The 11,411-nt window shown below is 37.3% G+C and overlaps 1 protein-coding gene across 1 annotated transcript; it reads right to left on the minus strand.

Moving 5' to 3' along the window:
- Positions 1–264: 264 nt before the first annotated feature.
- On the minus strand, positions 265–7,704 carry LOC120348503 (NSFL1 cofactor p47-like). The gene is made up of 7 exons (XM_078116221.1): positions 7,415–7,704; positions 6,635–6,714; positions 5,539–5,686; positions 4,464–4,577; positions 2,697–2,914; positions 2,082–2,184; positions 265–1,213 (listed from the first exon to the last, which is right to left on the minus strand). Exons 1-7 carry the CDS (start codon positions 7,590–7,592, stop codon positions 870–872), a joined length of 1,185 nt encoding a protein of 394 aa, XP_077972347.1. The 5' UTR covers positions 7,593–7,704; the 3' UTR covers positions 265–869.
- Positions 7,705–11,411: the final 3,707 nt, after the last annotated feature.

The following is an 11,411-nucleotide window of genomic DNA, read 5'->3' on the forward strand; positions in this document are numbered from 1 at the left end:
TAAAATAACACTAGATAATAGAGGCTGCTTTGTAAATGAACCTGAACCCTTACCTGGTACACATACTATGTGCAGGTTGTGCGTCATCTTGATGCACAAACTTGGGGTCATGACCCCAAATGGGGCCCGCAATGAATTTGCACCAATTTCGCACAAAGCACTATATCTATTGTACTTCTTTTAAGACTTTTGATTGGTGCACATACTTCTGGACGTCCGAAAAAGTGGTACAGAGCTATTTTAAGAAACCGTCAAACAATCACACCCCATTACAAATCTGAACTTTATTAAAGATGAGAATGGAACAAAGTCATAAGTACCACTGACAAAATTGCTAACTGTGCAGTTATATCATTAACAAATCGGCAGCCCGATATCAGACAGCGTTTGCTTGCCTAAAGCCTTCTATGAGCATAAATTGTTCGAACATAATGGGATTTGGAATCCACCAACCAAATGAACACTATAAATACCACTGGAATGATAAACAGGGGGCCATGAGTGTAAAAAGCCTCTTGAATGGGGGCCACGAGCCATAAAAGGTCGGGAACCACTGGCTTATCGCAATTGAAATATAGGTTTACGAAGGGGGGGGCACGAGCCATTGGCGGTTGGGAACCACTGTAATCAATGGTATCCTTATCCATTTTGAAATAGGAAACCAAAGTTTCCTTGATAACTAAGGCTAAATTCACAGTATCATCAAGACAATAGCTGAGGCTCAATGTAAAGTCAGTGTGGAATAAACTAATATCTACAGTAAGGTATTGCCATGTTATAATAAAAACTTCCTAGCAAAAAAGATTCGTTGTCATAGCAACAATGTTGCTATGGATACCAGCATTACCATAGAAACATAACATGATTGCTTATTTAAATCTTTGAACAATGACAGCGTTCAATAATTTTCCTTCTTTTAAAGTAGTTTCATCGTCCTTGAGTTCTTTGTTAGGAAATGTTGTCATTAAGACAAAATTTCTCGACTCGCTTGAACGATTCCGTACGAAAGAATACACGTCTGCCACCTGGTGGCTGTGGTTGAACTTTTGCGTGACCCTTGACCCATCACCGAGTTGGACTCTAATTGTCGTGACAGGAGAAGATTCGTCAATGATTACTTCTGGGTCGACTGATGTCGTTTCTGCTGGTTTCGAAGGAGGAGGAACACTTGATATAACATTTGGTGTGATGCCACCAAGTGTATGACCTTCACCTGTAATTTAAATAGGAAAGTTTTTTGAATTTAAGAAGCATTTGTTGTCTGGTACATTTAAAAAACTTGTGGACACAATTATAGTGGGGACGCTCACTGCAAGGCAGAAATCCTTAATTCGTAAGCAAGTTTGTAAAAATCGATCAGCAGAAGTTCCTAATTGTGGCCCAAATTTTTCTCAAAACAAGCATATATTGGGCGAAACAAACAACATGTCCAGAGTCAATTTGGGAGAGGTATAAAAATAAAAGCATCCCAGCAGACACTTCTGTCTCCAATTACCGGAGTTTTATGAGTGGTTGCATTAAGTGACAACAGTATGTGTAGTATAAAAAACCAGGTCGTCCTAGAGTTGAATCATAGAGAAAAGGTACATTATTTAAAAATAAAGCTTTCCAAGTGATTCAGAAGTCTTGCTGCACACTAACACAAATATATCTCTGTAACGTTTCATCTGATCAAGGTAAGACTTCCTCAGACAAACATAGTTCAAACATAGTATACATTTGTGTTATTGTGCAGAAAGACTCTTGAAGCCTTTCAAAATATTCATCATTACTCTTGCTACAGCATCCTTGCATTATATGCATACGGATCCATCGACACAAAAGCATAGAACAAGGATAACTAGTTAGTCTCGCAGAAACCCAATCGATAGCACATTATTTTTCCACCATTTAAAAATATGCAACGCAATATAGGCTACATCTGTGTTGAGGAAGATAGAAACCAAACCATTAGTGAAAGCTTCCCAATGCTATTTAGTATGATGATCTTTAACTGAAAAAAAAACTAAACCAGAGGATGGTTGTTCAGAGCCTTGGGCAGAGCAGAACTTCTAATGGAAAGCAGGCATAAAATTAATTACCTGTGAAAGCTTTCATTTTTTGTTTCTCTGGTTTATAATCTTCATTCTTGTGATCTTCCATGTCCAAGTTGACCTCACCACCTTGAGCCATTCGTAATAATTCCTGATCAAAATAAAATATTATGTTTTTTAAATATTACACAGCTTAAAATACAAGTGTGACCCAAAATTAAAAACAACCCATCAATTTTTGTGATGAAATTGAATTAGCACCACCTAATGCGCCAACGTGTATGTTATTCGTGGTGTGGCCAAGGAGAGTTTTATCTGGTTAGCGTACGCAAGATTGCTACATCTTGCATATTGTTTTTCTTCTTATTTTGGTAAATCAGTAATGTTTAAGTCAACATAGGGCCTAGAAAAAAAGTCTTGAGTTTTCCTCTAATGGTTTTACTACAATTATTTTGAATACTTTATTTTTCCACAAAATTTAAGTTTGGTCATCGGTTAGTAAAAATATGTGTTTATTCTTATAAATTTATTGTGTGGCTCCGTAAATAATAGTCAATCACTCCACGAGCCCTATAACACCAAAAATTTGGGAATATGTTTAAAATGACAATTTTTTTCATTCTACCCTGTACTAAAGATTATATAAAATTTTACGCTCCAAACCTGAGGTATCTCTCCTTTTCCTATTGCACCCAAAAATTCTTTTGTTTCTGGGTCGTGGTAGTCTCGTAACGGCCCATCCCCAACAGTGAATCCATTTTTCCACAGTTTCAGTACGACGTCTAGTTTGCGTTCCTCTGGCTTCTCAGCTCCTGGTATGAATTCATGGTCTTCAGCCTCGGCTCCGAGCTTGTACCCACCACCCGTGAAATATTTTTTGTCTGTGGTGAATATAGTGAAAAAATAATAAGAGGGTGTGCAACAGGCGGCCCGTGGGCCACAATCCGGCCCACTAAGCCATTTCTGAATCAAGCATAAAATCCTAATACGACAGTTTATGTTTAAAACTGGGATGAATCTTTCGCCGTTTCGCCCGGTGGCTTCGACAGTTTATGTTTAAAACTGGGTTGAATCTTTCGCCGTTTTGCCCGGTGGCTTCGACAGTTTATGTTTAAAACTGGGTTGAATCTTTCACCGTTTTGCCCGGTGGCTTTGACCGTTTATGTTTAAAACTGGGTTGAATCTTTCGCCGTTTTGCCCGTTAGCTTTGACAGTTTATGTTTAAAACTGGGTTGAATCTTTCGCCGTTTTGCCCGGTGGCTTTGACAGTTTATGTTTAAAACTGGGTTGAATCTTTCGCCGTTTTGCCCGTTAGCTTTGACAGTTTATGTTTAAAACTGGGTTGAATCTTTCGCCGTTTTGCCCGGTGGCTTTGACAGTTTATGTTTAAAACTGGGTTGAATCTTTCGCCGTTTTGCCCGGTGGCTTTGACAGTTTATGTTTAAAACTGGGTTGAATCTTTCGCCGTTTTGCCCGGTGGCTTTGACAGTTTATGTTTAAAACTGGGTTGAATCTTTCGCCGTTTTGCCCGGTGGCTTTGACAGTTTATGTTTAAAACTGGGTTGAATCTTTCACAGTTTTGCCCGGTGGCTTTGACCGTTTATGTTTAAAACTGGGTTGAATCTTTCGCCGTTTTGCCCTGTGGCTTTGACAGTTTATGTTTAAAACTGGGTTGAATCTTTCACCGTTTTGCCCGGTGGCTTTGACCGTTTATGTTTAAAACTGGGTTGAATCTTTCACCGTTTTGCCCGGTGGCTTTATTATGGGTAAAGTAAGCATTAGCCTCATTCTCTTCTCTTGCCTTTCCTGTGGTGCTCCTGGAAGTCAGACTCCCAAAACCCATTTGCCCATGCCAACCATCTTACCCAAGATGCAATAAATTAGGCAGCCAATTCTGAAGCTGAAAGATTCTAATCGCTCCTCCCATATCATTAGATATCAGTGATAATTTCAGTTAGCCAAGGGATTTTGTAATTTCTAATTCGCAAGTCAGACCGCAACAGCTAGCAGGTATGGCCAAAAGCCAGAAAACATTTGTTTTTAGTCTTGAAGGTCTAAAAAGTTCCTAACCACAAAAAATCGTTATGTATGTTACACAATCCCATTTCAATAGGGGGCTCTGACCCTCAAAACCCCTAGATATGCCCCATTTTACTAAAATATATTAAATTCAGGCAGGCACTGCAGGTAGATTTTGATCGCCCCTTCCATATCATTACATATTAGTGATAGTTTCAGGGGTGTAGCCATGAATTTTCAAAAAAGGGGGGGTCTTCAAATCGCCAAGATAGACCCCAACAACTAGTGGGTCCAGCCAGAGGCTTTTAATGGGGGTTTTCAGTCTTTAGGGTCTAAAAAGGGTTTCAAGCTACGGAATCGCTGTGAAAAATGATTTTTTACCATTGCGATAAAGTTAAAAGTTTTCTTTACCTTTCTTTTTCCCTGATGAAGATGAAGCTTCATCCACAGGCATAGCGCCATGTTTCTTTGCGTTCTTAAACATTTTTGAAACAATATCTTCGCCACGTTTCTTCTTTCCTGGACCTGAACAATAGGAATAATGACCGTATGTTGGAGCTGGGAGAGCGAAGTAATATTTGCAAGGGCTCCATTGAGAAATATATGAAAAGTTTATTTGCCCTCAAGGCAGATACACAAATACAGGTGCTTTATCCAGGCCTGTTACAAAACTATAATGCACCATCACCAAAGTAACACCCTCACATCAACATGTAAACAAGTAATAATTACTAAGTAACAACAAGTAATGACACAATGATTACAAGTGTCTGGTAAAGTAATCAGACCAAAACATTCACAATATACATAACTTTATTTTTAAAAAGCTTATCGTATAGCAGGAGAGGGCAATTACTTTCTTAAGCAGGCCACTTATCGATAATAGACTTCGTGAAAAATATGCAGATGTGGATAATACGTGATGAATTATAATATTTATTTTAGCATACGATTCGTTATTTTCGACAATATATTGAACGAAAATTTATATTCATAAAAACCATAGTCGTAATTTTAGCAGAAACAGGTGGGCCGGATCCAGCTCGCGGGATTATTTTGCCCACCTCTGTTTTAACGTATCGTTCGATGTTTACTTAGGGCCTTATTAGGAGCAAAAAAGGGCATTTATAATTGTACGCGCGGTCGCTTTGCAACCTGGAATAAAGGGTCACATTTATAGGTTTAGAGAAGTAATGAATGCGCTATGCTTTTGATTTTATCGTCACAATAGGGTTATTATGTACTTTTTGCACGGTCTGTCACCTCTCAATGAGTGCACAAGGGGGTCGATTAAACACTTGACTGGGTGAGATCTGGCCCGCGGGCCGAAATTTGCCCACCCCTGTCGTATAGTTAGTTATCTTAATACGTAAAATGACGTTGTTAAATCGGAAATAAAAAAATAAACATTAATGTTGTTTAACAATTCATTTATATTTGGAATAAATTTGCACGAAAAATGAGAAAAATTTAAAACTATACTAACCTACGATAACCTCTCCACTGTGTTCTGAACCTCCTGCATAATATTCCTGGCCCTCTTCCTCACTGTCATCACTTTTCCGATCTTCCGCTCGGTCGTAGTCCGCTAACGATCGAAACCGTGAGTTACTAGAGGTACCTGATGGTTTGCTCTGAAAAATTTATGTATTATTAGGGACTTGAAGCTCTTCTCCAAATATGGCTCTATGAGACTGGAAGAAAAAAGGGTACTCCGTATGTTCCGGTGTCCGCCATCTTGGTTCACATACTAGGGAGTGTCGAAGAAAAGTCATATCTCAAAATTGCATTTGAAAAATTTATTATGAATAAAAATATGGGGTGAACAGACAAAAAAAAAGACCAAATTCCCGTCCGAAAGAATTCGTTTAATTTGCTATTCAAATCTAAATGCCCACCCTTAGACATGTCCCTTCTAATTTGGCACATCCTATTCATTTTAAATAGCCCTATAATATCAAAGATGCAAGGACACCTTTGCATTATCTCCAGCCACCACAAGAGTTGGATTACATGAATCCTATTTATAATCAAAAATAAAACTTCATGATTATGTTTGTTTATTACATTCAATTTTGGCAAGGCTTGTTTATAGCCTTCATTTAAATATAGCCCACCCACTTGGAGCTGGCATTAATAAATGATCTTAGGCAGGGGATAGATGGTTAGACCCCCCTTTCAAAAAAAAAAAAGTAAAGATCATAAATAGCAATTTTTCAAAGCTTGGAACGCTTTTTAGACACTTAAGATTTCTGAAAACCCACTTTTTCCAGTCGCTGGCTGTTACACTCTAACTTGGCAATAAGAGATTTCAGATTCCCCACTTGGAAATTGGAAGTCCAGTCTCAAATCCAGTCTATGCCCCCGATGTAAGGTGACAATCAATCAATCAATCATCGTTTTATTCGTCAGCACAAAATATACGTATCATAAGAAAAAAAAAACATTTCAAAGACAATAGAAACTTAACTTAAGTGACAGGAGTCGCAAGGGACCTCATAAGATTTTCAGGCAGCATTAACATTTTTGCCATTTGCTATATTTTTTTTCAATAATGTTCAACAAAGCCATTCGATTATTACCTTGGTATCTTTCCCATCTGAGCTATCTACCATTGCATCATGAAACTCATCATCTTGCTCAGTGTTACTGAGTGATGCACCTGTATAAATTTAAAAGGTTAAAAATCAGCTGAATACATTTTTCTAATGTAAGTCTAATATGGTATAAAAGGGTTACAACATCCTGTGAAATATCATTATCAAATAATGAAACTAGGAAAAACGATTTTATCACTCATAGCCCTCCGTTTATCATTAGATTAGTATTTATAGTGTTACTTTGATTGGCAGATTCCAAATACCATTATGTTCAAACAATTTGTGTTCAATAAAGTTAATAAGACATCCTGTGAAATAACTTTATCAAACAATGAAACTAGAAAAAAGGATTTTATCACTCATAGCCCCCTGTTTATCATTGGATTAGTATTTATAGTGCTACTTTGATTGGTAGATTCCAAATACCATTATGTTCAAACAATTTGTGTTCAATAAAGTTAATAAGACATCCTGTGAAATAACTTTATCAAACAATGAAACTAGAAAAAAGGATTTTATCACTCATAGCCCCCTGTTTATCATTAGATTAGTATTTATAGTGTTACTTTGATTGGTAGATTCTAAATACCATTATGTTCAAACAATTCGTGCTCAACAAAATGAAGATATCCTGTGGAATATCCTTATCAAGGAATGAAACTAGAGAAAGCAGTGAATTTTTTGTGAAGATAAAAGTAAAATCATTTTTTCGCCAGCAATGTCACATGCTTTCGTACGATAACCCCTGCTCTGTAGACCCACCAGGTTGAGGTATAACAGGTTCAGTCTCCATGAGTTCCGGTCCCCCTGCGTTGTCATAGAAACTACTCAGAGCTAAATCAATCTCCCAGTTTGCACTTTCCAGATAAAAACGAGAGCGATCGTCGTTTTCATTTGTAATCGCCTTGAATTGCTCAATAAGGGAATCATGATCAGCCATTTTGTGCCCAAAACTGTCCAATTGTTTTTTTGTGATATATTTTTTTATCTAGTAATTTTATCTAAAATAAAGTAAATATTAATTTAAAACTTAAATGCATCATTTGATCAGAAAATACAGCTCATAAAAAGAAGAAAGCTCACACTGCTCAAAAAAGAGATTAAATTTATTTCGAAGTTGAAGAAAAGAGTTGAATTAAAATTGTGCAAAGTGTTGGAAACTGCTTGTTTGACAAAACTTCGCAAATTTGTGAAAGTGTGATAAAAGGGTACACTTGAAGTATGCGCACCAAGATATCGCAGAACCTGAACTCTGACCTGGTACACAACCTGAGTTCAGGTTGCGCGCCAACTTGGTGCGCATACTTCAGGAGGTCCGATAAAAGATATTTGAACCAGGGGCGTAAGGGGAGAGGGGGTGAAATTTCTGATTGACAAGTTAGACCATAACAGTTAGCACGGCGAGAAAATGTCGAATTTATGAGTCTTGCGGGTCTAAGCAGTGTTTTAGGCTAACAAATACAATACAATTTTTGGTGCTCCCGAAGTATGCGAACCAAGATGGCGGACATCGGAATGTAATATGTGTACTAGGTTAGGGTTAGGCCATAATTTTAGGTATAAATACTACGGGAGGCTCTTGGCTAGTCTTCAAACTGATAATAGGACTAAAATAAGGAAAATTGGAAAAAAATTATCGCTCAACTCTAACCTGTTACCCATGTTACGTTCCGATGTCCACCATCTTGGTTCGCATACTTCAGGATGTCCGATGAAAGATATTTGAACCAGGGGCGTAAGGGGAGAGGGGATGAAATTCCTGATTGACAAGTTAGACCATAACAGTTAGCACGGCGAGAAAATGTCGAATTTATGAGTCTTGCGGGTCGAAGCGGTGTTTCAAGCTAACATAATTGCTATGTATAATACAATTTTTTTCAATATCTATTCCAAAAGGGGGGTGGGGATGAGGGTTCCGGCCCCCAAACTCCTTCCCCCTGGCCATGCCATTACCCTCAATAAAGTTGGTTTAATTCTTGCTGTAGTACATGGGTATGGTGTCATGTTCAAGATTCAGTCAAAGTCAAAAATTTGAATTTTCAAGTAATTTATATTTTCAACAGTTGACATATTATTAAAAATTCAAGAAGTATCTTGAATTTGTTAAGCTTCTTAACAGTCTATTAAAGGAGACTAGTCAATGCTATTTTATTAAAATTCCACATGGTGGAGACAGAAATTTCTCCCAACCCACAGTTGGGCACAATTTTAATTTTCCCTTTCTCTAAAGCCCGGCTACAGTTACTTGTAGTTGGTGCATACACATCTATAAATACAAAGGTAGACAGAAAGGAGCTGTAATTAGAAATACAATACCCTAATCTAGTGCTCTTCAACTGGGTGTACCACCCAAGTGTATACCGGACCATAAGTTGTGTATACAACTGAAAAAGGGTATACGAAAGGTGTACATCCAAAGTAAGGAATTATAAACTCCAATACAAAAAATTATAAAATATTCAGGTCGCACATGAAATATAAAATGTCATTTACGCGAAGAACCAGCGTGAGCACATTGTTACATCACGGATTATATAGATAATGCGGTCACGTGTCTGAAATTATAAACTCCAATACAATAAATTATAAAATATTCGCGTCGCACATGAAATATAAAATGTCATTTACGCAAAGAACCAGCGTGAGCACATTGTTACATCACGGATTATATAGATAATGCGGTCACGTGTTCGGGGTGGTGATTTCGGCTCACATGCACTTCGTTTGATTTACGTTAAACATTATTCCCGTTGCAATAAGGCCGTCAGTCAAATTTATAACTTGCGGACACTAGCCTATTAGATAGTGTGATAATATTGCAGTACAATATGTGCTTATAATTTTTAGGGCCTAAATAAACATTGGTACTTGTAGTAAGGTACCGGTATACAAAGTTCTTGAAAAATTGTAAAAGGTATACCACGATAAAAAAGGTTGAAGAACACTGCCCTAATCAACCAGTGCAAAAGTTGACCAATATTTAGAAACTGCAGATTAGATGATAAAAATCAATTCAATGAACGTTAGTTAGCTACGAAGCTAGTAAATGAATTTTAAAAATAAATAAAAACAACTTGAAGCAAGATTTTTTAAAAATTCATTATTTGGTGTTGACAACCATATACATCAGCGATTTCCAACCGAGGGCCTGTGGCTCCCCACGGAGGCCACAGAGCAATGGAAGGAGGGCCACAATGCTAGGCGCAGAGTTAATTTAATAAGATTTCCTTTCACAAAAAAGCTCCCCGTTCTTCCAAGTTTATTGCGAGATAAGGTTATTTCACAGTGTTGAGCGGGAATTATTTGAACATAATGGGTTTAGGAATCTACTACTAATAATAACACTATAAATACCACTGGAATAATAAACAGGGGGCCATGAGTGCTGAAAGCCTTCGAAAGCCACGAGCCATAAAAGGTTGGGGACCACTGATATACATGCATCATAGCCAAGGATGGCTTTGGGCTTTTTTAGACATTCCTAGTACGGTACAGAAATGGAATTAGTGAACCCGTTTGGTATTCAATTCACTAATATGACACAATACATATAAATTTGAGCATGTTCTAATTGATTTACGGTAATTGAAAACAATCTGAGAAGAATATGGAAAACATAAGCCTAATATTAAGTAAGATATTGATAAAAACGGCTGTAGCACACCACCGTATGGCATTGTTTTTAGATAATGAACAAATAATCACTAGGACAACATTGCAAGAAGCGTTGCTGATATGTTTGACTTTCTTTGAGAATAACTACTGTAGATGCAAAAAAATGGTAATTAATTCTATCAACATAAAACTTAATAAGCACACAATAACATAACGAAAAAGATAAAATTCTGAAGTACAAGGTAAAAGATAAGTATCATAAATATTAATGTGAAATTAAAACAAAAATATATAACTGACCGAGACCATAAGTCACGACTGCTTATACAAAGCTTTGCGCAAAGATAGAATGTAAATAAATTTTATCACCAACTGAATTTTTAAAATCCAAAATTCTGCGTCTAAAAGCAAACCTCAGACTAATGCCTCCCAGGGTCATTACTAGGTCTAAGGGTGGGCAAAAGAGGCAAGGTACTGCATCAAGGGAAAATTACGACCTATTTCCTGTGAGAGGCCCCCTCAGGAAAGTAATTGTCCACCGGTGTACTAGGTCCACTGGAAGTTGTACAGAGCCTCATTCAGAGCAGAACTAATCTGATTCTCCTTCATCTGTACTCTCATCATCAAGTAAACTTTCACTCCCACAATTAAAAGGAGTTAGTACATATTGAAGATTTGGTTCTTTGCGTATTCTTGCAGCCCATTGACCCCCTCCAATCGCGACAAATTTCGTGAGTTGGCAGTCTTTGATTTCATTCATTACAAAATCTATCGCCTCGCCACGAGTCATTTCAGGGTTAAGATGAAATTCTTTAATCTCATCATCGTGTGAGAATAAGCTTTCGTTTACAAGCCAAGAATTATTTGGAAATTCATCCGTATTCGGTTTTTGATAGTGCTTCATACCCGCTCGTAATTTAATTTCATTTGATTCAAGATTTTTGTGTTCATGTCGATGTCTTTTCCAGTTTTCAACCTGACAACTTCTACTGCAATAATGTTTGAACATTTCATGGGTTTTTAGAAGTCCTAATTGCTTACATCTTAAGCATACTTTGAATGGTGTGGATTTTTCTTTTTTCCCACAATGTCCGCACAAAATGGTTTCTTTGGGATCGATTCCGTATCGAGATATTGGTGAACG

The sequence above is a fragment of the Styela clava genome, chromosome 1, assembly GCF_964204865.1.
Source record: "Styela clava chromosome 1, kaStyClav1.hap1.2, whole genome shotgun sequence".
NCBI classification, from domain to species: Eukaryota; Metazoa; Chordata; class Ascidiacea; order Stolidobranchia; family Styelidae; genus Styela; species Styela clava.

What these genes read in the sequence shown, in the direction of transcription:
- LOC120348503 (XM_078116221.1), bottom strand. Translation starts at nt 7,592, where the DNA reads ATGGCTGATCATGATTCCCTTATTGAGCAATTCAAGGCGATTACAAAT. An exon ending in CAGATGGGAAAGATACCAAG is followed by an intron (nt 5,687 to 6,634) that starts GTAATAATCGAA and finishes TAAATTTTTCAG; the next exon opens with AGCAAACCATCAGGTACCTC. An exon ending in GAAAAGGAGAGATACCTCAG is followed by an intron (nt 2,185 to 2,696) that starts GTTTGGAGCGTA and finishes TATTTTGATCAG; the next exon opens with GAATTATTACGAATGGCTCA.